This window comes from Lagenorhynchus albirostris, chromosome 3 (assembly GCF_949774975.1).
Source record: "Lagenorhynchus albirostris chromosome 3, mLagAlb1.1, whole genome shotgun sequence".
NCBI classification, from domain to species: Eukaryota; Metazoa; Chordata; class Mammalia; order Artiodactyla; family Delphinidae; genus Lagenorhynchus; species Lagenorhynchus albirostris.
In genome coordinates, this window is record NC_083097.1 from 89,040,839 (window position 1) to 89,068,269 (window position 27,431).

The following is a 27,431-nucleotide window of genomic DNA, read 5'->3' on the forward strand; positions in this document are numbered from 1 at the left end:
GCACCTCACTGCCTGGAGGCCCAGGACTGTTGGGACAGTGGAGGATCCCACCCTTAGTTTGAGGGCTGGAAGCAGTGGGATCATGACTGGGTATTTCATGGCACTATAATAATAGAGAATTAAGGACAACTGAAACACTTTGGCCAGTCTTAGGACTCCAGAGTCCTATGCTTTCTGTTTTGTTGTGATCAAGAACCAAGTGAAGCGTGTCCTGAATAGTCAATCAGTCCTAACTATGGCAGGCAGGCCTCAAAGTGGAGGGAAAGCAAATGACAATCCTATGACAGGACAGCTTGCTTAAAAGATAATATTCTAAGCAGAAATTATTAGATTATAAATAAAAATTTCTAAAGAAAAGTCCTTGAGGATAAATAACACTCTGTTCACTGAGTTTTTAACTAAACACACACACATGGCATAATTTCACAGGATTCAGTTTGCTTTAAGAAATAATATAGATCACAGAAATCCCTGTGTGCTTTTCCTTGAGGGCTTTTGCCTAAGAAAAAGAAATTTTGCTCTAAACTTTAGTGAGCATGAGGATCACCCAGGAATCTGTTTACAAGGCAGATTCCTAAGCTCTATCCCCAAAGACTTTTAAATGATACAAAGAGCATACTTTGAGAAACAACAAATTAGAGAGAAGAGAGCAAGTCTTGTCATAGGAGACAAGACTGCTTAGTGTGACTCAGGCATAGGGACCCTGGGGCTGCAGATTGCTGGGAGAAAGGCAATGGCTGACCCTCCCTTAGAAAGAAGGCATTTATTAAATTATATTAAAGTAACATAACTATATTACATTTTTTAAAGCAGTAAGAAATAGAATCCAATTACTCTAACATATTCTCTATTATCACTTTATTCCCATCCTTTTTTCAGATGTTAAATTTTCCTTACTTATAATCACAAGATATATGTTTAAAAGTTGTGTTGCCTCCTTTCCTCTTTATTTTATTTCACAGAAGGCTTATCCCCTGTCTCTCTCTGGCCTCCCTAACATAATGGCAAAGCACTCCATATTGGTTTATTGATTGGTTTAGCAATGACTTACTTTATCATGTCCTTCCTACTTTTAGTGAACATTTAGTTTGCTTCCAAGTTTGCTATGTTGAATACCTTCATTCCTATACCGCTTGACATTATGAATTAAATGCTTAAGGTAGATACACTTCTTTCTGGGCATCTTGTTTTTTAACCCATGAATACACCCCTCTTGTCATCTTTTCCTCAAGTCAGGGCCCAGGTACAGTCTATGGGGCTCAAGAGCACTGCAGTTGAGGGCTAGGGAGTAAAGAATTTTCATTCAGTCCAAACTACTGAAGGATATTAAGAAAGAAGGGGATTTCTTTCTGTGCTATTGTCCAGGTCTCCGGAATAATCATAAAAACAAACAACATCAACAAAAAATCCAGGGATCTTGCAGAGCTCAGAGAAGAGTTTATAAGCTTTTGAGAATGGAAGGGAAGGAGAAAAATGAAACATAAAATGCAAACTGAGGAAGTGGTTCGAGACAGCAATGTAGGAAGACCCTGAACTCACCTCATCCCACAGACATACTGTATCTACAGCCACACATGGAACAATTTCCTCAGAAAAAGGTCTGAAAACTAGCTGAGCAACTCCTACACATGTGGCAAATGAGAAAAAGGCCACATTGAAGTGAGTCAGAGAGGCTGAGACACAATCTCACCATGAACTGCACTCCCAGTGTAGGGACCCACAATCAGAAGGGAACTCACAAACCCTGAGCTTCTCCTTGAGAAGCGAAAGCTTCATACCTCACACCAGACACCTCAGTTTTTAAGACATGCACCCGACCGACAAGCCCCTAAAACAGCTGATCAGTGGGGCTCGTTTCCATGAGAACCAAAGGGCTGTAATGAACTGAGAAACACCTCCTAAAGGGCTCGTGCATACTGTCACCCACCCCAGGTCCCAGGACAGAAGCAGCCGTTTGAAATGTGCCCGGACTTCATGTGAAAGAGATTCATTTGCTAATCTTAAAGTGTTAGCCAGAGGAGCAGAGGCTTGTTGGGATATTCTCTGGGGATGGAGGAGTTGGCAGGTGCCAGTTTTATACTCTCCCTCTGCCTTGCTAAAGCCAGCAGACATTACTATTTTTATTTTACTCTAGATCTTTGTTTTTTTCTCAGCAAGTGCCTTCTTTATCTTCCAACTGACAGACATCACCTTTGCACTCTCTGTCTGCATCTCCCAAAGGGGAGCTTTCACACATGTCTGATGCCCCAGTTCTTACATCTGGTGCCTCAGTTTTTACAGCTGCAGCCCAGGGGATGCCCTTTCATCACCAGGCTCTGGAGGTCAGGGGATCTTGCATTCCTGTGTCCAAGGGGACTGTAACAATCAGAAAGACAGTTCTTGGCAGTCTACCACCTCCAAGGTACTACACAGATAGCTGACTGAAATACACCCCCAGCCTCTCTAGGAAAGAGGCCTATTTGCTTACACTGGAGCGTCAGCCTGAAGGGCAGGCTTCAGGTTTGGCACACATCTAGGGGCCTAGGGAAGTGCTCTCAGGGAACACAGGCCAGAGGACACCATCTTTGTGCTTTCCCTCTGCCTCACTACACCTTGCTGGTACCTCCCAGAAAGGAGCCCATAGATCACATAAAGCCCTGGTTTCTGTGATTATCATCCAGGGGACACTCCAGATTGCCTGCTCTGGTGGCTGACAGGGCTTACAGCTGCAATTACACAGGACTGTATATATTTGTATACTTTAAATTTGCCACCTGAAGCTGTGGCTTCCAATCAGCCTGAATCTAGGTGCTGAAATTCCACCCCTCTGGGACACTGACAGGTCTTGGAACACCCTCAAAAACTGAGAGCTATTAAAAATAAAACAAACTCCTTGGACAACCCCACAAGTTCAAGGGACAACAAAGAGCTAGGACAAGGTTGAACAAGGTTCATCTCCTACATGAGGTTACTCCTTCATGACTGGGAAAGGTGGCTGTTTTATCTACTACATAGAAACAAACACAGAGAATCAAGCATAATGATAAAACAGAGGAATATGTTCCAATGAAAGAACAAGATAAAACCTCAGAAAAAAGCCTTGGTGAAAAGGAGATAAGTAATCTACCTGATAAGGGGTTCTAAGTAATGGTCATAAAGTTGTTTCCTGAACTTGAAAGAAGAATGGATGAACACAGTGAGAATTTCAATTAAGAGATGGAAAATATACGAAAGTACTAAATAGAAGTCACAGACCTGAAGAATACAATAACTGAGCTGAAAAACACACTAGAGGGGTTCAGTGGAAGACTAGATAAAGCAGAATAAAGGATCAGTCAGCTTGAAGACAGGGCAATGGAACTCACCCAATCAGAGCAGCAAAAAATAAAAAGAATTTTAAAAAGTGAAGATAGCTTAAGGGACTTATGGAACAACATCAGACAGATTAATATCTGCTTTATAGGGTGCCCAGCAGAAGAGAGAAAGGGGCAGAAAACTTATCTGAAAAAACAATGGCTGCAAAAGTCCCTAACCGGGGAAGGAAACATATCCAGATCCAGAAAGCCCACAGAGGTCCAAATAAGATGAATCCAAAGAGACCCAAGACAAATTATAATTAAAATTTCAAAAGTTAAAGACAAGAAGAGAATCTTAAAAGCTGCAAGAGGAAAGTAACTTGTTATGTGCAAGGGGACCCCCATAAGACTATTAACAGATTTTTCAGCAGAAACTTTGCAGACCAGAAAGCATGATATATTTAAAGTGCTGAAAGAAAAACACTTCCAACCAACAATACTCTAGCTGGAAAAATTATTATTCAGAATTGAAGGACAGATAAAGAGTTTTCAGACTATCAAAGGCTAAAGGAGTTCATCACCACTAAACCTACCTGAGAAGAAATGTTAAAGTACTTCTCTAAGATGAAAAGAAAGGACACTAATTAATAACAAGAAAACATATGAAAGTATAAATCTGACTGGTAAAAGTAAATATATAGTGAAGGTAGTGGATTAATCACTTATAAAACTAGTATGAAAATTAAAAGACAAAGTAGTAAAAATAACTATAATAATTAAGGGATACATGAGATAAAAAGATGTAAAATCTGACATCTAAAACATCAAATGTGGTAGGGGAGAGAAAAATGTAGAGATTTGGAATGTGTTCAGACTTCAGCTGTTATCAATTTAAAATATACTGTTATAAATATATGTTGTTATATGTAAGCCTCATGGTAACCACGAAGCAAAAATCTATAGTAGATGCACAAAAGATAATGAGAAAGGAATCTAAGCATACCACTAAAGAAAGTCATCAAACCACAGGGGAAGAGAGCAAGAGAAGAATAAAAAAACAGAAAACAATTTTAAACATGGATAAGTACATATCTATCAATAATTGCATTTAAAAAATGGATTAAATTCTTCAATCAAAAGACATAGAGTGGCTGAATGGATTAAAAAAATAAGACCCATCCATATGCTGCCTATAACAGTCTTATATCAGATGTAAGGGCACACACAGACTAAAAGCGAAGAGATGGAAAAGGATATTCCAAGAAAATGGAAGCCAAAAGAAAGTTGGGGTGGCTATACTTACATCTAACAAAACAGACTTTAAAACAAAGACTGTAATCACAGACAAAGGAGGGCATTACATATGATAAAGGGGTCAATCCAACAAGAGGATATAACATTTGCAAATATTTATGCACTCAATATATGAGCACTTAAATATATAAAGCAAATATTAATAGACCTAAAGGAAGAAATGGACAGCAATACAATAATAATAAGGGACTTTAATACCCCACTTACATCAATGAATAGATATCAGTCTTAAACGACACATTAAACTTAATAGATACATACAGAACATTTCAACCAAAAGAAGCAGATTTCATATTCTCAAGATTACATATTCTCAATCTAAACATGGAATATTCTCAAGGATAGATCATATGTTTGGCCACAAAACAAGTCTTAACATATTTAAAAAGACTGAAATTATATCAAGCATCTTTTCTGATCACAGTGACATGAAACAATAAATCAATTACAAGAAAAAACTGGAAATTTCACAAATATGTGGAGGTTAAACAACATGCTACTGGGCAACTAATGGGTCAATGGAGAAATAAAAAAATACCTCTAGACAAATGAAAATGGAAATACAACATACCAAAATTTGTGGGATGCAGCAAAAGCAGTTCTAAGAGAGTTCACAGTGGTAAGTATCTACCTTAAGAAATAAAAATAACCTCAAATAAATGAAGTTTACATCTCAGGTAACTAGGAAAAAAAGAACAAAGACCTAAATTAGTAGAAGGAAGGATATAACAGAGTGAAAATAAATGAAATAGGGACTAAAAAGACAAGAGAAAAGATCAATGAAACTAAGAACTGGTTCTTTTAACGATAAACAAAAATGACAAACCTTTAGCTAGACTCATCAAGAGAAAAAGGCCGAGGACTCAAATAAGTAAAAATCACATACAAAACAGGAGATGTTACAACTGATACACAGAAATACAAGGAGTCATAAGAGACTTCTATAAATAATTATATGTCAACAAATTGGACAAACTGGAAGAAATGGATAAATTCCTAGAAACATACAACCTTCCAAGACTGAATTATAAGGAAATGGAAAAGCTAAATAGAATGATTACTAGAAAGGAAACTGAATTGATAAACAAAAATCTCTCAACAAACAAAAGTCCAGAACCTGATGGCTTCACTGGGGGATTCCACCAAACATTCAAAGTAGAATTAATACCAAACCTTCTCAAACTCTTCCAAGAAAAAAAAAAGAGAGAGAAAAGAAAACACTTCCAAACTCATTTAATGAAGCCAGCATTATCCTGATACCAAAACCAGAAAAAAAAAATACAAGAAAAGACAATTATAGGCCAATATCCCAAATGAATATAGACACCAAAATTCTCAACAAAATATTAGCAAACCAAATTCAACAGTACATTAAAAGAATCATGCATCATGATCAAATGAGATTTATTCCAGGGATACAAGGATGGTTCAACATTCATAAATCAATCAACATGACACACCACATTAACAAAATGAAGGCTTAAAACCCATATAATCATCTCAATTGATGAAGAAAAAGCATTTGACAAAATTCAATATTCACTTATGATAAAAACTCTCAGTAAGGTAGTTATAGAGGGAATGTATCTCAACATAATAAAGCTCATTTTTGACAAGCCCACAGCTAACACCTTACTCAATGGTAAAAAGCTACAAGCTTTTCTTCTAAAATCAGAAATAAGACAAGGATGCCCATTCTCGCTACTGTTACTCAACATAGTACTGAAAGTCCTAGCCAGAGCAATTAGGCAAGAAAAAGAAATAAAAGGCATCCAAATCAGAAAGGAAAAAGTAAAACTGTCATTATTTACAGATTACATAATAATACATATAGAAAACCTTATAGACTTCACCAAAAACTGTTAGAACTAATCAATGATAAAGTTGCAAGATATAAAATCAATATACAAAAATCTGTTGTGTTTCTATACTCTAATAACAAACTATCAGGAGGAAAAATTAGGAAAATAATCCCATCTAGAACTGCATTGAAAAGAATAAAATAGCTAGGAATAAATTTAACCAAGGAGGTGTACACTAAAAACTATAAACATTGATGAAAAAAGTTGAAGAAGACACAAATAAATGAAAAGACATCCATGATCGTGAATTGTAAGAATTAATAGTGTTATATATATGGAATCTAAAAAAAAAATGGTTCTGAAGAACATAGGGGCAGGACAGGAAAGAAGATGCAGACTTAAGGACACAGGGAGGGGAAGGGTAAACTGGGACGAAGTGAGAGAGTGGCACTGACATATATACACTATCAAATGTAAAACAGATAGCTAGTGGAAAGCAGCCACATAGCACAGGGAGATCAGCTCGGTGCTTTGTGACCACCTAGAGGGGTGGGATAGGGAGGGTGGGAGGGAGACGCAAGAGGGAGGGGATATGGGGATATAAGTATACGTGTAGCTGATTTACTTTGTTATACAGCAGAAACTAACAAAACAATGTAAAGCAATTATACTCCAATAAAGATGTTAAAAAAAAAAGAATTAATAGTGTTAAAATGTCCACACTACTCAAAGAAATATAGAGATTCAATGCAATCCCTATCAAAATTCCAATGGCATTTTTCATAGAAATAGAACAAACAATCCTAAGATTTTTATGGAACCACAAAAGACCCTGAATCGCTAAAGCAATCTTGAGAAAGAAGAGCCAAGGAGGCAGCATAATGCTCCCTAACTTCAAACTATATTACAAAGCTAAAGTAATCAAAACTGTATTTTATTTGCATAAAAACACATGAATAGATCAATGGAACAGAATAGAGAGCCCAGAAATAAACTCATGAATACATGGTCAATTAATTTAAGATAAAAGAGCCAAAAATATACAAATGGAAAGGACAGTCTCTTCAATAAATGGTGTTGGGAACACTGGACAGCCACATGCAAAAGAATGAAACTAGACCATTATCTTACACTGTACACAAAAATTAACTCAAAATGGATTAAAGACTTGAGTGTAAGAACTGGAACCATAAAACTCCTAGAAGAAACATAAGCGGTCAGCTCCTTGACTCAGTTTTAGCAATGATTTTTTAGATCTGACTCCAAAAGCAAAAGCAACAAAGCAAAAATAAACAAGTGGGACTATGTCAAATCAAAAAGCCTTTGCATCAACCAAATGAAAAGCCAATGTACTGAATGGGAGAAAATATTTGCAAACATTAAGAGTCCTCATCACAAGGAAAAAAATGTGTAACTATGTGTGATGATGGATGTTTAGACTTATTGTGGTGATCATTTTGTAATACATATATACACTGAATCATTATGTTGTATACCTGAAACTAATATAATGTTATACGTCAGTTTTACCTCAATATTAACAAAATGTAACCTGAATGCTTAAAAAATGATAATAACTAACTTGGAGTGCTTACTATTGAGGACTTTGAGAGGGCTTGAATAAATAGCACCCCTCTTTCCTGACCAAATTCTAAACAAACTGAGGAATAAGACAAAAGGGTTGCAGTTAGTGGCCAAAATAGCACCTTTGTTACTTATAAAGGTAAGACGGGGGAATAGGTTTTTTCTATGAGCAAATGCTTTTCTCCAGGACAACCCCTAAGGTGTGCAAGGCTCCAAAAATATTTTTGTTGGGCCCTTGTCTAGATAAATAATTTGATTAAAAATATATTATAAAACTCATGGACCCACGTGAGGTACTGTGATTCATCAATCAAGATTTAGAACCAATAATGAGAAAAGAAGATGTACTTACATATTTATTATCCATCAGTGCATGTGAATATTTTTCATACTATGCAGGCACGATTTCTTCCCGTCCAGGTTCAGGAGCCATTTATTCATGTTCTTTATTGTCATATGCAACGTTCCTGGCTAATTTCATATCGCCCATAAGGAGGAAATGATAGCAATAGCATTATTACTCTTCAGGCCATGGCTTTCAGAACCTGTTTGTATTGAAACATAGGTCTTCTTGCCTCTACACGTTCCTCCTTCCATTATTTAATGCTGGTTACATCATTACTCCTGATGCCACTGTATGGCTCAAAGTGTGGCCTGTGGATACCGGCTTCCAAAGACTCCATCAAAGGTTGTTATTGTGCTTCATCGACGATGACCACATATGCAAGTCTTATCCAGAGTAGGCAGGAAAATGGGAACAATAATTCATCTTCTAGATACGTTAAATGTACTGTTCTGAATTTTATGGCGTAAACAGAACAGCGTATCTTCCAACTACATCCTCTCTTGAACTCCTTAGGCTGCAATCACTTCATTCCTCGAATGTGATCTCTTTCCATGTAGACCTCTTCCACACCATCAACAGGGAGAAGGGGTGTCAGATGGCGGGAGAGAGCAGTTCCTTCCGCACAAGAAATGCTGATCCCTCCCTCATCCAGCACAGTTTAAGACCAACCTGTGAGAGCACCATGAGGTCACCACGACTGGAGGCAGGAGACACAGGTGGAAAGGGTCCCACTGGTGTGGTGGGGCAATGATCTCCAGTGTCCTCAGAGGAGATGGCAGTGCCACCCCAGAGACGACCTGCTGGGGGTGGGTGACTGCCCTGGGTGCCGGCGGTGGGAGTGGAACAGGGTGAAGGACACCTGCTGGCCCCCACCTTAAGTGCCATAGAACAGGCGGCTTCAGTGACACAGGCCCACACATGCAGCTCAAGCCAAGACTGAACTTGCTCCCTTTCTGATGTGAGTGAGAGGCACTGCGGATCAGCATGATTCTGGCGGCCTAATCTTGTCCACTTTTCAAAAGAAATATTGTTAGCAGGAGAAAGTTGTTGGCCAGCTCATGCTCCTGGGACCAGAGCCGGGCCACGGCTCATTGTGCCCACTTGCATGTAGAGGGTGAGGGAGCAAATGCCGGGTCTGGGGTTCACAGGGATACCTGCCCAGACGTCACGGCCTGTCCAGCCAGACCCAGGCCCTGGAGGGGGACCAGGAACGCCTTGAGGAAGCAACGCCAAGGCGCAGGACCCTCACTTGCCGCAAAGCGCAGCGCTGCGCGTCTCACTAGGGAATCTGGGATTAGCCTGATGGCGCCGCCGTTACAGCGCTGGGCCAGAGCCAGTCTCTTACGAGGACTGCCCTCGGAAGGGCAGAGGCGACTACTCACTTCCAAGAGATGAAGAGAAGCTGAGACAAGCACGCCGGTTTACTCGCCCTAATTCTAACCGTATTAAGCCACTGCCCAGCAAATGAGAGCGAGAGAGGTTGGGAGTGTCCCAGCAGCGGAGTTCCCGCCCCATGGAGGGAAACATGGGGAGTGGGGAAGAAGTGTTCCGCCCTAAAAGTTATTAGGGGCCTGACCAGACTCAAGTATCACTGTACTGACTCAGTGAACTCTCATGACCACCCTACAAGAGAAATACTATCTATCCCTGATGTATAGATGAGGCAACACACGTGGAGGTCAAGTAAACTGCCCAAGATTTCGCAGCTGGTAAATGGTTGGATTTAGGATTTCAACTGAGCCAATCTGGCTGATGAAGGAAAGAAGTAAAAGAAGGAAGGGGAGGAGGGAAGGAGGGAGAAAAAAGAGTAGAAAAGGCTAGTGCCTCTCACCTCTGGAGTAACAAGCAGGATTGAGGTGTTTTTCTCTTCCCTTGTAACTTGGATTATGTAAATATTCCCTCATCTTCCCTCTTCTCAGGGTCAAGAAAGTCTACACAGAACAACCTGAAATTTGTATTTCCATTTGAAAAGAAAAAATATTCTCCTTGGGTGCAATGAAGCTTATCCTCACTTCTGTGTACATCATCTCTTACTTTTAACACCAGAGAATGCTTACTCAATTTACAAGACAGAGTGTTCCCTTCAATGTGATTTTTTTTTTTTTTTTACCCAGCAGGTTTCCTACTTCAGGACCACGAAGCAATCACCAGTTCCTAGGGATGATTAATCAGTGTTATCCTTAAAAAGCTCAAAATTTCACCATGTACTTTCATTGTAATAAAGGGCTTCCTGCAAAGCAAGCTGTCAGAAACGCAAAGGCAGGCTAGGCTCCAGTCTAGAAGAGATGAAATGCACCTCACCTCCTGCCTGGAGCGGAAGAAACACTGCTTCCCATGCATGAGGCCTTCCACAGTCTTTCCAGGGAGGAACTACGGTGGAAAACAGGCCAGAGGTTAGAGGTAGAATTTTCTGCAGAGGGAGTTAACCAGAGAAGGATAAACTAATTCCTTTAAGACATGTCTTCCTGAATGCAGTGCAGTTCAGCTTTTACAGTGATTTGAGAGCAGAGCATTACAACAGCGCAGTCTCTTAAAGCTCGCAGGGTAGGAAGCTTATCTAGCTGCTGGGCTGAACAGCTGTGGCACATCCCACAGTGAACAGAGAGGGTTGTGGGGGGCGGGGGGCAGGGCGTAGTGAGGTAGAGCTGGGAGCACGCACGGCTCTCAGCCCCTAAGCCACCCCTCCCATACTGGAGCTGGACATACCTTCCCAGTCGTGGCACTCTCTCTCTCTGACCCTGGATTCAACTGTACTCCCTCCAGCAAACTGATCAGAGTTGACAAGTTAGGCAAAGCCTATTTATGATCCTTGATGGTGGGAGACATATGTGGTTTTAGAAGGGCCTCTGAGAATGAATCAGGTAGTGGAGGTTGAAGTCAAAACAACTTTCCCAGGGACACGGCCCTTTTTTGAGGAAAAGGAACGACTACTATACATAAATATACATATGAGCATTTTTTGTCAATGTGGTAAAATGTTAATAGTTCTTAAGTTGTCAAATCTACTGCAGACAGATAATGGGTATATAGGGATTTGCTATATGTTCTTTCAATTTCTCGGGTATTTTTGCAATGTTATTAAAATTTATTTTTTAAACTCGTGACATTTGTATTTTAAACCCCGTTAGAAGGTTAACGTTTGTGCTCTGCAAAAGCGCGGAACACCTATTGCGAAATTCCCGCAGGTGCTGGAAGCCAGAGAACCACTGACATTGCTTTTATTTTTTGTCTCATTCTAGCTCCCCGCTCTGCCACTCTGTTTTCTCTCTCTCTCTCCCCCTACCTCCTCACCCCAAGTCTTTCCTAACTTAAAAAGGTCCAAAAATGGAAGAATAAAAACAGGAATTCACAAGCAAAAGTCTTCATCTGCTTATTTGTCATTATTTTCTCACTTTGTCTGCTGGCAGATGAGGACCTACGCACAGAGCAGGTTTGGAGGTAAATACAACCTATTTCTGATCTAATCTTGCTGCTGCCCTGACTCACCAGAGGATGACACTGGGCCAGAAAGCAAGAGAAGTTTGGGGCATGGTCAGAAGGCGTGGCTTCAAGTCCTAGCTCCAGCATTTTCCAGTTGTACGATCATGGGCAAGCTGCTGCTTCCTCCTTAGGCGAGGTAATATGTTGGTGATTTAACTGTTAAGTTTTCATTGATTCTAAGCACAGCAGTCTATGAATAGTAAAGCACCTTCTGCCAAGTTGCTTGGGCAATGCTCTCCCAGCTTCCCGTGGTATCTGTAACTGGAGATGATGAGGCCACGGGTACTCATTAACCAAAAGGATTAGCTATCTGGGGCAGAGACTAATTAGGACAGAACAAGACCATGTGGAGTAGATTTAGGGTGAAGAATAGTAGGGACTTGACATTTATCCCCATTCAGTCACAACCTGCTTTCTACCCAGGGCTTACGGGTGTGAAAAATAACAGGCTTCCTTGACCACATTATTGTTCTTACTTAGAGATGTGGGTAATGGTCACTGGTACTGTGGGGACCACAGGGACTGACAAGAGAATGATTGAGGCAGAATTCTCTCTGCAGTGGATTGGAAAGTAACATAAACTTCTGCAGCTGCTGAGATCTTTTGCTTTCTTCAGGTAGGAGACTAAAGCAATTTAATATGTTTAGGCTCCTCTCAGCCTCTTTGGGCTGATTGATAAAGGTAATTACCAACTTCAGAGTAGTTTTTGGTCCAAATGTTAGGTTAGGCTATTGAACTTGCAGGTCAGTCTATGAGAACTATCAGTGCTGAAGTTGAAATTTACTTCATTTATTCTTACCTTGAGTGTTAACTCACTTGCCTATGCAGGATGCAACAGAACAAAGCAGTGAAGAGCACTGAATTGGAATCCTGACTCCCCTACTTACTAGCTGTGTGACCGTGGGCAGCTACTCAACCTTTCGATGCCCTTTGGAGATTAGAAGTCTACATCTAAAAATTTTTGTTAGGATTAACTAAGATAATGCATGTAAAACTACCTACAAACGTTCCTGGCATATAGTATGCACTCAATAAATGTTAGCTAATTTACTGTCCTACGACATCTTTCTGCACCTCTTCTGTTCCTTATAACCTGAGTTCTTTTTCAGCTAAAGACTCACTCAAATTCTCTGCAGTAATGGCTTGTGTATGTGTTACTGTAATGGATGCCCATTTTTTTTTTTTTTGCGGTACGCGGGCCTCTCACTGCTGTGACCTCTCCCCCCGCGGAGCACAGGCTCTGGACGCGCAGGCCCAGTGGCCATGGCTCACGGGCCCAGCCGCTCCGCGGCATGTGGGAACTTCCCAGACCGGGGCACGAACCCGTGTCCCCTGCATCGGCAGGCGGGCTCTCAACCACTGCGCCACCAGGGAAGCCCACGGATGCCCATTTTGGTGTGGGGAGCAGATGGGGATGAAAAGTAAGGAGCTATGACTGCTTCTCCGTTCTAGTGTCCACAGTAACGAGGCTCCGCTTCCTGCCCTCCACTGCAGTTGCCTTCCTTCCCAATCCACCCTCGCATATCTTCTCCCACTTGTAGTTTCTAGTTGTTCTTACTTTCTGCTGCCTCATCGCTTCAGCATGATCGTGGCTACTCACAACTTTAATCCCTCCTCGTACAACCCTTTTGCTGAATTCATCTCCCATTTCCTACTGGGAATTGCCTATTTCCCAACCAAAATAGGCAAATTTAGTGAGAGGACCTGCTGGCCTGCGTAACCTTTAGTCCCTGGCCACTGGCCAACCTCTGAATGGATGGGCCTTGAGTCTGATGCCCCCACTAGTCAAATCAGCTGTGGCTGGGGTGAGTGGGATTTCTTGACCTGCAGTATCCCATCCCTTTAAGCAGGGTCTACAGGCGTTGGGAGACAATTCATGGGTTTCTTGTGTTTCTCATGTCTTCTGAGCAAGAGGCATTGACAGCTTTGCTCTGTATTGGAGTCTGTATAGAAAAATCCTAGAAAACAGATATATATTATCCCTCCCTCATCCCCCCAGGTCGGAGGACAGATTTGTTTCCTGACCAAGATAACATATAATGTCTTTCTCCAGGGCAAGGTTAGGCAGGCTTACCAGCAGTCCCTTTATAAGACTACGGTTTCCTAAGCTCGAGTTTTCTCATCTGTGCTACAGACTCACTGTGTGTCCAGCGTCCACCTGGGCCAAGCTCTGCATTGTCCGTGAGGGACATGGGGGCAACGGGAACTGTTTAGGCGATTATGTAGCTCATGCTGCCCACTGTACCATGAGAAATAAAACCCTTTGTCTCTGATCCAGGGGTCCCATAGATTCAGCTAGAATCTATGAAATGTGTTAGCTTACAAGCAGGGTAAACTCTCAGACCCTCGGCAGCTCTGGACAATGAGAAGGGATGCTTCAATTAGGGTGGCCGTGGCAGGCACCATCTAATGCAGCCTTCTACTCTGCTTCCTCTTTATACAGTGTCACCTACAGAAGGATTAAATAAGCTCTAGGGGCTTCTCCAGGACCTGATTTGGGGGAGAAACATGCGTTATACAGCAGTGGGGGTGGCGAGGAGACAAGAACCCAAAGGAGTGTGCAGCATTTCTGCCCTCCCTGAGTGAGCCTTGGCAGGCGTAGGTGTGGCACCTCTGTGTACCATGGTGCTGCTGCTGAGTCAGGCAGGGGCTGTCCTAACACGACTGTGCATCTGCATAGCGTTTAGTGCCCTTGCTGCCCAGTTCATTCAGCTTCTATGGTAATCACAGTGTAGCAAATTTGACAGTGGTGCTTACTCCTTGTCCAGCCCTCAGTAAGACAGTTTTCAGGGTATGTTAGCCCTGGTTTTCCAGCATGGTTACAAAAGCCAGCAGGAAAGCAAGGTCTCAGAATTGCCTGCGTTATGTTCCATTTTCTGGGGAAAAACACACTGGATGCTTATGTGTAAATGCCTTAGAGCACAGGGAGTAGGAAGCAAAGGTAATAATACAACACAAATAAGGTGAAACACTTTTAAGTTTTGCTTCTCTCCATTATGGCCAGCCCCATCTCTGGAAAAAAAATATATGTTTCCAAATTCTCTGGTTGTGAGATATCATGACCTGCTGGGGGCCATAGGGCATATAACCTCCTAAGAGATCTTCAACCTATAAATACAGTAACACAGCTATAGATCATTGGGGAATGAGGGTAGCTGCCGGTACCTAGTCACCTTGGGGGGCTTGGCACGTGTTATTCTTTCTCCCTGCTTTGGTTGTTTCTTGTTTAGATAATCACAGGCACCCTCCAGGCCAAGATGAACTCCTTCCCATACAGTGAATCCAGCTGCTTTGGGAAGAAACGTGTAATAGAGTCTCCTCAATACAGGGAACACTCCAGGAGGCCAGGGAGTTTGATGATCTTGTTAACAGTTGTGCTAGATTAGGCACTTGATAAACATTTGTTAAACAGATAGCAGCTCAGCACATGGAGTTAATTTGTTGGCTTTGATGAAAGTGTTGTGTCCACAGATTCAGGGAGGACGCCAGCCTGATATGTTTATTATTTTATAAGATAACTAATTTTTATTAAAAAATTTAAGCATCTTCCTTCAGGTGCTCTTTACTCATTTAGATTGGGCGATAACCCCGGCTCACTTGTGAGTCATCATCATCCAATCTAGGCTAGAGCTTGCTTTCCAGACAAGGTTGATTTTGTAAGCTCCCCGATTCCTATCCTCATCTGCCTTAAATGTGAATTTAAACTAAAATAAAAACTCTGACATTCTTTAGCGGCACCAAACCTAGGGTATGCAATACCAGGGTTGAAGGATCCTTGCTCCAGGTCAGGAGGAGGAATTGTTTGTGGAGGCCAAAGGCCGATCACGATGGTGGTACATAGTGAAGCCCCTTATAATATTTGCAACACTTGAGGTCTTTTAACAAGAAAATGGAAATAGAATAGACAAGAGAACTAGGGCATAGCTTAAATGCCTGGAAAGAATTTAAAATACCATTTAAGGACTGAAATCAAAAGGAAACCCTGTGTCAAATGTTTGTTTCTAATGATGAAGCAGTCCGGGGGTAAGTTCTCCACTCTGAGTGATTGCAACTGTGAGGGCAAATGTCCATGGCTTCTGAAGGAAGAAATCCAGAGACTTTTGGAAAGGGTAGGGCTAGTTGCTTATAGACAGATATCTGCATTAGTAAGGTCTCATTGGTTGAAGAGACAAGAGGATGCCACACACCTCTCAGGCCAGAGAGAGTTTCCGCAGAATAATTTAAGGATCCCAAATAGTACGGCCAAGGTAGGAAGTTCTCATCAGATCTTAATGGTGACTAAGAAACTTCACTAAGTAGGACATTATAACTTTGGTCAGCAGTATATTACTTAAGGCAAAAATGTCTCTCTATAACAATTTAGCAAAATAATACAAAAAGGAAAAACTAACAAAATATTTTTCAGAATTTTAAAGACCCCCCACTTTTCCCATTTTTAAAACTCAGACTACATTTCAAACAACTTAGTAAATATTAACGTTGATCATACAGGTTGTTCCTACCCAGGAAGGTGGCATGAACTACACAGAACCCTCAGGCTCTTGTTTAAGAACCAGGACTCAATTTTTTCATTTGTAAAAGTTGGGGCAATATAAACTACGCTGCAGATTCATTATGAAGATTAGCTAAAACAGAAAGCCTAACACAATGTCTAATATTTAGCACTTCATAAATGGGAACTATTCTTATAATGTAAAAATGCATTTTTCTGAGTGAATCTTATTAAGAATTGCTGCTTTATAATCAAAGGAAAAGAAATAATGGTGGCTTGCATAATTTCTCTTACTGACAGTGAATGGCTAAGAGGTATTATCTTTCCAAAAAAAATAAGATAAAGACCTCCCCTCTCTAATATTTACTAAAAAACTGCATATTGATTATAAACTAAGAATACAAAATGGAATAAACTGCCACATCCAGGCATGTAGCCTTTTAGTAAAACTCACATTAATTACATTTTATTTCTTTTGATTTAATAAAGTTTCCATGTCAAATTCTTTCCGCTCCTGAGAGGTGATTAAGATGCTTTTTTATTCCCCATGACTTTGCACATCAACAAAGAACATTTTTTTCAAACCTTTACCCATGCACAAACAGGAGTACTGAAACTTTAATTTAGTCTTTATAGAGAAAACAGAAGCAGAGTGATTAAGTGACTTGTCAAGGCCATGTTACTTCAAATATCATTAATTTTTGAGAGGAAAAAAGGAAGATTCCAAAAATTAGAAAAATGAGGTTGACATTGATCACTTATCAAATTCTAGAGAAGATGAACAGATGGCATGTGAGCAGTTAGAAAAGGAGGTTGCATGGTTTCACTAAGAGTGAAGCATTTCCAGCTAACTTCATTTGTTTTCTTGATTTAATATACTAGCAGATTAGGCTACTTCCATAGTGCTTGTCGACCAAACAGGACAAAATTTCTTACGGTGTCCTTTTAGGAACCATGAAGAAACAAAAGCACTTAAGTGACTGGTAGTTGCTTCAACAACTGTACCCAGAGTACTGACTGGTGGATCAAAGTCATCTAGAGGGCAGTCTACAGTGGCATTCTGAAGAGGGTCTGTATTTCATCCTGTTCTATTCAGTATTTATCAGTAACTTGGACAAAGCCACTAAACACCAAAGGCATACTTCATCAAAATTGGGACTGATGCAGGATGAGAGAAGAATCAGAATTCATATGGACCTTTACAAGTTAAATTTAGTAAGGATGAATGTAGTCCAATTACGTTAAGAAGAAATTGTGTAAGTAATTATTAGGAACAGACTTGGCTTACCAGCAATACCTTGAAGTTTAGCAAGAGACAACAACGTGATACGCTTGCCTAATAATGATGGTAATGATAATACTATCAACATATACAAGTCATAACAGTCATATGAGAGTCACTTTGATGTTGGCAATAATGCTTCTGGACCTTGCTCTAGTCAGAGGAACTGTGTTTAGTTCTGAGCAACATGTTTTAAGTGAGGGATGGGAATAGCCAATGCCAGGCTGGTCTAGAATAGATATCATGCAAGATCTGAGAAAAGTGTGAAGCCTGAGGGAAGACAGGAAGAGGTGGTCACACAGAAGAGACAGGACTTTTCTGCCTAGCTTCACATATGTGCTATTTATAGGAATATTTGGGTGATACTTTTCTAACGAAATCCAACCCTTGTAGGGGTGCTGAGTGGCTCCAACTCTGGAAGTCCATCAACCACTTCTGTACAGCTGAGGTCTCTTTTAGGGTTTTCCTTCTTAGATCACAGTTAAAGGAGTATAAAATCACGTGCTCAGGAGCCTATTCCAGACTTCCTTAGTAGCTGTGTACTTTGCTATAAACACTAAATCCTCCAGGGGGTTACATTATAGAAGTGATAAGACTACACAATTAAATATTAGAAATGACCACTGAGTATATCCTGTTTATTGTTTATGATTTACACGAAAAATGATGGATTGGGGTTGTAGAACAATAAACCAATCATTACGTTTAGACCTGGGCTTTTGAAAAACTTGCATTCCATTTTAACAGTTCACATATATTTAACAGTTTATATATAAATGCAGATCACAAATAAGAGTTAGTTAGCTTAGAGATAAACAATTAAGAAACACGAAAGAAAACCACATAGATCTACCTTTAAATATCAGCATTCAAGTTACAAGAAAGAAGACGACGTTTAAAAAAATAAAATTATTAGGTCAAGTCACTTAACATATAATAGAGAAATAAGAGAAACAGTACTTTTATTAATATTTATATTTCTAATTTACCTTCATATATTCTTTACTTTTTCAAAAGGAGCCAAGACGTGATCAAACAATATTTAGGTGTCCTAACTTGTCAGCCTCAGTTTCTATCAGCTTGTTACAATGAAAATTCTAAAACCTCAATTTTCTTTTTAAAAGAATTTTTAAGCCAATTCTTATTCAACTTTTCTCCTTCATAGCAGCTGTTTACAGATAGTAGGGAGCCAAGAATGAAGGGCAGAAACAGATGGAAAGCAAAAAGTACAACAGCTATCTTAAGTTCAGCTCTCAACACTGCTGGTTGAATTTGGAACCAAAACCTCTTAACAACTGGCAGATAATAGTTAAATCTTAACAGCCAAAGAAGAAATATTTTCTTTGGGACAGCTGCTATCTAGGAAGAGAAAACCAAGGTCCCTTTACACTGCCTAAATATAATGTGTGTGGCTTATTACAGAGAAATCTGTAACAATGTCAGTTTAACCACTAAGTGTCACTGATCATAATTATTTAAAGGAAATTATTTAAAGGAAACAAACAACAACAATAAAAATCACACTAGCCACAAATTTCCACAATATACACATGAGAATTAATTTTAATTTGATTTGACTCCTTGACACTAACTGATCATCAATGAAATACGGTATGGAGAGATCACAGAGTAGAAAACAAGCAATGATTAGTTTATACAACAGTGACTATATACATCAGAAGGAAAACATGCTACCTAATGCAACATTAAGGCTTGAATGTAAGCATTTCCAAAGTCACAGAAGCCCCAAAGAACCCCTAAATTACAAAGTCACCACATTACATGCATGCAATGTTCAGTTTTGTTATACCCATAAAACGATACACAGTATTTTGCTGTAAGTACCAGACACATTTACAATATATGCAAAAATTAGAATGCAAGTGTTATGTTCCTTATATTTAAGCCTCAAATGTGCCAACAGTGAAAATTCATTTATTTTTAAGAATGAAGAAAAGAGGTGGAATATAAATATGCAGAGAGATTACACAAATAAAATGTAATTTTGCATTTGGGAAGCCATATAAACATTCTTTTTATGTGTCTAAACTAAATCATCATTGTACTACTTGGATAGATGTACACTCACTATGTGTTTTACTATTTTACTTGCTCAAATGTGGCATTCTAACACCCATCATTCTCTGGTGTTGATACCTAATCACATCCGTAAATTAAATATTATGTCCATGTTGATACATATTTGCCTACTGGGTGTGATCACCTAAACAGAAAGCTGTGCACTCTTAGTTTGGTTACATGATTACAAAGATGACCCTGTGGGTCAAATTTCCCATTAAAAAAAAAAGTAAAGTAAGGAAAGCTGATTTCCTCACTTTTGTAAAAGCTTGTGAACAGATCTCTTTCAGAGGATAAATGTGAGGTCAGCATCTTCTTTTCTCTTTTAGAGAAAGGAAATTAAGAACGGAACCTGTTCAGTTCTGTTCATACAATCACTAGGCAATCATACAATCTATTCCTTTTTCACCCATGGCTTAATTTGAAACTACTTGTTTTTATTTTAGTTCCAGGTGAATAATTTTCCCAAAATAAATTAGTGTAAAGAAACAAAGGCTGATAATGTAGTATGACTAATCCTTGTTCAACAATATTTTAAAATAATAAATTATAACATAGTAAGGTTTAGATATGTTGTAAAAAGGTATGGCCAAATCTGTCCTGGACCCCATCAGTTTTATGCTTTATACAAGACAGCACAATTAATTCTTCTAGTTTTTTAAGGATTCAGATTTTCCTTCGGGATACAACAGAATGAGTGTTTTAAAACACTTTATGCTTGTTTTCAGACTTTCCAAAATATTTCAGAGCCAAAATTACCTTTAACTATATCCAGTGTTTATTACACAAATGTGCCATGAGTGTTCTGGACCTTCAAGTATAATTTTAACCAAATAGAAAGGACTTCATAAGGCCATCTAATTCATCTCACTGTACCAAGCACTGAGCACATGAGATTGTTTATATGCTTTACTAACCTTACTTTAAGCACATCCACCATTTCAAATATAATAACTTATTTTACTACCTAACCATTTCAAGGAGATTACATTTAAGATTTTAAAATTTTGTGATGCTCTAGCCAGAAGTTTTGTTTGGCATTCTAAAAAGTCCTAATTTTAAACAAAGATGAAAGAGTAAGTTATCTTCTTACAAAACCACTCAGTGTTATGAACCAAGAGGTTTTGATGAAGCAAAAGCAAAGGGACCAATGAAAAAGCATGCTTTAGAATTCTTTTTTATTTCCAACGAAACCAAATTTTACTACTGTTGTGATCACAATCTTCACATTTGATGCAAATAGGAAAACTTAATTATAATCACTTAGTGGCAGTACTTCAGACAAAACCAATAATGTGTGCCACACAGATGATTATTTCTTCTGGATCAAGTTAATCAATAAGCTTGACATTACAATTAATAACATATTAAACTAAAGAAAATGAACGCACTACTTCAACATTCAGCTTGAAAATGTTTAGTACTTTCTGCAAACCTAAATTTAGTTTAGAAAGGTTAATATTCTCTTTCTAAACTATGGCATAGACTATATATAGCATTTTAAATATATTTATATATAATTATTTGCACATCATATTTTAGAAGGATCTGCAGATTTACTTGGATAGACCGATATTATTCAAGTGTTCAGGCTTAGGGGGCTTCTGCAGTACTGTCATTTGCAGGTGGGGCATCATGATCAGGCTCAGAGGAAGCAGCTGCAGGTGTTTCCATCACAGCAGGTGGGAAATGACGGCGGCACACAGGGCACGTCCCTGACTGGGGGGAGAAAAAAACAAGTTCACAGCCAATGGAAAGATCTTAACTGCTACAAAGTATCAGAGCAGTATCATTATCCTCAAAACAAGTCAAATAACTTAAAAACAAAACCAAATAAACTTCAAATCCACACAGTACAGAGAGGCAAAATTTTGATGCTATTTCCTCTTCATCCCAATCAGACTCAATTTCTCTGAGGGTAAACAGTGTCTCCTAATCATGTTTGCATCTCTTAGGTCACTCATCTTTCATGTAGTGAGTATTAATTAAGAGTCTACTACATGCTCCACTTGGCACTGGTGCTACAGGGGTGAGCAAGGAGTCACAGGGCATGTCTTCACCTGCACTGAATGCATATATTAGAGAAACCAGAGACCTAATTAATTCACATATTTATTACACCAAATTATCCCCCTAGGACCTTCCTCATATATACTAAAGCCTTACTTTAGTGTAGCACAGATATGTCAAAGCAGATGGACCGCAGACCTTCTTTATAAGCCATATACTTCCTTTTCAAAAAGATATGGAGAGTTAGGTGCCTTCTAAATGATAAAACAAATCAATGAGGGAAGGTGGAACAGGGAAAGCAGTTAGACTGGGAGTACATTATTTTAGGACCAATGGAAGGTTATAGAGATGTGTCATCTGGCGATATGTTATCCCCTCCCAAATCTTTTTTCCCAGAGATCTCTCAGATAGAAAAAAGGTTGAAGAAATCAGGCTATTGAAGGTGACAAAGATTCAGAACCTGGAAACCTTCTCCCTAGAGGAAAGGCTTCACAATAAGCTGCTTCCTGACAGGAGACAGACTAAAGAGATTATTACCTTGGGTTAAAGCAAAATCAATGACAATTCAAGATGTACAACATACATAATATTTACAATTCAAGAATTTAATTCAGCAAACATTTATTGTGCACTTGCCATACAGATGGGGCCAAAAGAGCAACATTTTAGAGTCAAGAGTATGAGTATAGTCTCAATCAACCACACACTAGCTGTGTAACCTTGGATGAATAACAATGATTGGAAAATGAGAATAAGGATACCAATATGTCCCAGAGTTACTGTTAGGATTAAATGGGAAAACACACATCAATCATCCAGCGATACCTGACACAGAGCAGGCACAGACAACACCAGATCCTTCTTAAGGCTTTGATACTATTGTGGGAGTTTAAAAAAGAGGATATTAAGGATAGAAAAGGTCGAATTTAAGCGGACCTACCTAGATCATCTATTCTTACAGTAAGGGGAAGATCACACCAGGCTAAGCAAACATGAGTAAATGTACGGAGGAGTAAATCTGATGAGATAGACTAGATCACAGAAGGCCTGGAAAGCCTAGACAGAAACTTTAGATTTTTTATTTTTTTATTTTTTTTTATTTTTATTTTTTTTGTGGTACGCGGGCCTCTCACTGTTGTGGCCTCTCCCATTGCGGAGCACAGGCTCTGGACGCACAGGCTCAGCGGCCATGGCTCACGGGCCCAGCCACTCCGCGGCATGTGGGATCCTCCCGGACCGGGGCACGAACCCGCGTCCCCTATATCGGCAGGCGGACTCTCAACCACTGCGCCACCAGGGAAGCCCGAAACTTTAGATTTTATAAAGGAATCATGAACATTTCTGCACTGGATTTTAGATACCAACTAGAGTTTTGACAAAGATGAAGTAGCAGTAGAGGGGGAGCAACAGCAAAGAAAGAGAAAGGAAAGAAAAGAAGGGAGAAAGGAGAGGGTAGGAAATAAGAGAAGAGAGAAGGAAGGGAGTGCTTATAGAGAAGAAAGGGAGCCATATCCGTAAGTAATTAAGCTGGGAATGTGATTTGGGAATTTCTACTGAACTACATGTAAATATCCTTTATGCAAGAATAGAATTCACTGTGAAGATGTAAGTAAAACCTTTTTTTTCTTAAGTAATTCAAATATACTTAAAAATTATTGGGTAAACATTGAAAAACAGTATATAAAAATTTGAATAGGAGCTACTTGGTAGGTTATTAAATATTTATCATATACATTTTAATTTTTAAAATTATTTTCTTGTAGTACAGTTGATTTCCAATGTTGTGTTAATTTTTGCTATATAGCAAAGTGATTCAGTTATACATATATATATTCTTTTTCATATTCTTTGCCATTACAGTTTATCCCAGGATATTAAATATAGTTCCCTGTGCTATATGGTAGGATCTTGTTGCTTTTCCTCATACACATTTTTAAAGATACCATCTCATATTAGCAGAATATCTGTACACTGTTATAGTACTCTGAGTAGTCCTAAAGGCTTCTTTGCTTAAGATATTTTTGAAAACATCAAATTTCAGGGATATAATCAAAGATCTAATTAGCTTTATCCTAAAATCATTTGCCTATATTGTTTTTAGACAATGTTAGTAAGGTAAAATAGTCTGATATATCATTAATCTGTAATCATTAAAAGGTAACCAATTTTAAACACTGAATTAAAAATTACTACGAGTATGTAGCTAAATAAAATAGGCTTAAAAGACACTACTATCATCATTAACTTGTAGGAGAAACTATTAACTTTAAAAAAGTAAATCTGCAACTCACCTTCTGCAGCCAAATTGAGACACAAGGTTTGTGAAAGAAATGATGACAGGGTAACTCTGTTGCTATATCATCCTTAATATACTCACTGCAACAGATTGGACAGCATTGCTCCTGACCAATAGCTGAAAACAAATAATTTGATTTATCAATCCCATGAAGTTCAATTTTAATAAAATTGAAAACCAACATATTAACTCATAGACAACACCTATGAAAGACAAAAGAACCAGACTTCGGTGAATTAATTGGCAAAAGTGTTTCAGCTTAATACATGACAATTTGGAATTTAATAAACATTGCTTTTGTAGAAAAGTTGTCCCAGCCTATCACTTGATAAATTAAAAAATTCCACTAGGTAAAAGTTTGTCTGAATTAGGTTTCATACAAAATCTAATGAAAGTTTCTGACAGTCACTATTTTATCTTCTAGGTGCATTGGTAATATACTTGAATATGCAAAGTGTCGTTCAACATTAGAGATCAACTTTGCCCTTACCAGTGTGATCTTCAAGAACAAGGGTCTCTGGAAGACCATCAATGCTCTCCTTACTGGCTGGTGGATTGGCCACCTCAACATCCACTGCAAGAGACTCTAAATGTGCCAGGGCAGTCTGAAAATGAAAAGTCGCATTTCTTTGTTAGGAAACACTTTTTAAAACAGTAATGAAAAACTATTTTTAAAGGTATCTTCCAAAATTATATCCACCATTATCCTCTTCCTACTGGTTTCTTTTGCTTCAGTCTCTGCCCTTTTTGCCTCCTTCCAAAAGGAACCATCACCAAACCAAAAAATCAAATAACACAGGAAAAAAAAAATCCCTACTTTTCACAAGTACAACAAAAATCTATCTTGTCTCAATAACCATTTACTTGTCCATCATACTTATATTTTCAAGAGTGGTTACCTCTTCCAACTTATGAGCTTATATATGAGATCAATAACATGAAAGAAAATAAATACTTTGAACAGGTTCAACTCATGAAATATAAAATGTGGCCAAGGTTACAAGATGTTCAAGGCAGGGAAGCAAATAATGCATTTCTGAACGGCTGTAGCTACTACTGGTACAGAGTCAGCACACCCACATTACTGGTTCACTAGTACTGGCATAACTCATTTTATTGCACTTTGCAGGTACTGCATGTTTTTACAAATTGAAGGTTTCTGGCAATCCTGGCTCAAACAAATCTATCAGTGCCACTTTTTCCAACAGCATTTCTCACTTCATGTCTCTGTGTCACATTCTGGTAATTCTCACAATATTTAAAACTTTTTCAATATTATTATAATTGTTATGGTGATCTGTGATCAGTGATCTTTGATGTTACTACTATGACTCACTGAAGGCTAAGATGATGGTTAGCATTTTTTAGCAATAAAGTGTTTTTTAATTCAGGTATGTACATTTTTTTGGGACATACTGCTATTGCACACTTAATTGACTACAGTATAGTGTAAACATAACTTTTATATGCACTGAGAAACCAAAAATTTGTGTGACTCACTTTATTGTAGTGCTCTTGAACTGAACCTGGAATATCTCTGAGGTATGCCTGTATTCCTAGGTTATCTGGGTTGTGAACTTTATTTAGGAGTTCAAATGTCTGGAAAAAGTCACTAACAGGAATGGAAAGAACAGCAAATCATACGACCATCTAGTACGAGTCACCCTCATCTTTTTGTGGCTTGATTAGCCCTTATGGCTACAATTAGGTTAGAACTGCAGATAGGACCTATAATCACAGGATCTAAAAGGTAGAAACACACCAAGTATCCACAGATGAATGGATGAACAAAATGTGGTTGGTAAAGATAAATATTCAATATATAGTGAAATTCAGAATATTCTGATATCGTAATATGGTAATATATTAACCACTTCACTAAGAATAAATGTTAAAGGACAAGAGTATTAAAAATAATTATACTACAATAACTTATTAATGAATACTCAATATAAGAAAAGGTAAACTGTGACATCAAAAACGTAAGAGTGGGGAAATAAAAGGGTAAAGTTTTTGTAGGCAATTGAAGTTATCAGCATAAAGTAGGCTGTTAAGATGTTTTATGTAAACCTCATGGTAACCACAAAGCAAAAGTCTACATTAGATTCACAAAAGGTAAAAAAAATCACCAAGTCACAAAAGGAGAAAATAAGAGAAGGAGAAAGTAACAAGGGAACTACAAAACAGCCAGACAACATAATAAGAAGGCATTAGTAAGTTCTTATCTATCAATAGTTACTCTAATATAAATGGACTAAATTCTCCAATCAAAAGGCATACAGTGGTGAATGGAAAAAAAAACAAGACCCAACTACATGCTGCCTGTAAGAGACTCACTTCAGCTTTAAGGAAACACATAGGCTCAAAGTGAAGGGATGGAAAAAGACACTCCATTCAAGTGGAAACCAAAGAGAGCAGGGGCAGCTATACTTATATCAGACAAAAGAGACTTTGAGCCAAAAGTGGTAACAAGAGGCAAAGAAGATTATTATACAATGATACAGAATCAACTCATCAAGAGAATACAACAATCATAAATGAATATGTACCCCCAAAAAAGAGCAACTAAATATATTAAGCAAATAAAAACAGATCTGAAGTGAGATTAGACAACAATATGATATTAGGGGAGTTCAATATTTCACTTTCAATAATGGATATATTATCCGGACAGAAAACAAAAAGGAAATATTGGACTTGAACTATACTTTAGGTAAAATGGACCTAACAGACATATACAGAACATTCCACAAAACAGCAGCGGAAGACACATTCTTCTTGAATGCACATGAAACATTATTCAGGTTAGATCATATATGTCACAAAACAAGTCTTAGCAAATTTGAGAAGACTGAAATCACACCAATTATCTTTTCTGACCAAAATGGCAAGAAATGAAAAATCAACAATAGGAAGAAAACTGGAAAATTCACAAAAATGTGGAAATTAAACAACACACTCCTGAACAACCAATGAGGCAAAGAAGGAATCAGAAGATATCTTGAAACAAACAATAATGGAAACACAATATACCAAAACTTACAGGACAAAACAAAAGCAGTTCTAAGAGGGAAGTTTATAGCAAAAAAATGCCTACATTAAGAAAAAGGAAATATACCAAACAACCTAGCTTTACACCTCAAGGAAGTAGAAAATAGTTTGAAAATTTTTTTCAAAATATCTGAAAAAGAAACTAAGCTGAAAGTTATCAGGAGGAAGGAAGTAACAAAGATCAGAGCAGGAAGTGTAGAGACCAGAAAAATAGAAAATACCAACTAACACCTGTTTTTTTTTGAAAAAGTAACATTGACAAGCCTTTAGTTAGACTAAAAAAGACGAAAGACCCAAATAAAATAATAAATGAAAGAGGAGACATTACAACTGATAACACAGAAATACAAACTATCAGAGGAGACTATCATGAATAACTGTACACCAACAAATTGGATATATTAGAAGAGAAACATAAAA

General features: G+C 38.5%; 1 protein-coding gene across 1 annotated transcript in view; it reads right to left on the reverse strand.

The window, feature by feature from the left end:
* Positions 1–18,183: 18,183 nt before the first annotated feature.
* Positions 18,184–27,431, reverse strand: part of PJA2 (praja ring finger ubiquitin ligase 2) — an 80,225-nt gene continuing 70,977 nt past the window's right edge. The window contains exons 8-10 of the mRNA XM_060143374.1: positions 24,451–24,565; positions 23,956–24,077; positions 18,184–21,373 (exon numbers count right to left, since the gene is read on the reverse strand). Coding sequence (XP_059999357.1) covers positions 21,248–21,373; positions 23,956–24,077; positions 24,451–24,565 — 363 coding nt within the window. The 3' untranslated portion in view covers positions 18,184–21,247. The remainder of the gene's footprint in view (positions 21,374–23,955; positions 24,078–24,450; positions 24,566–27,431) is intronic.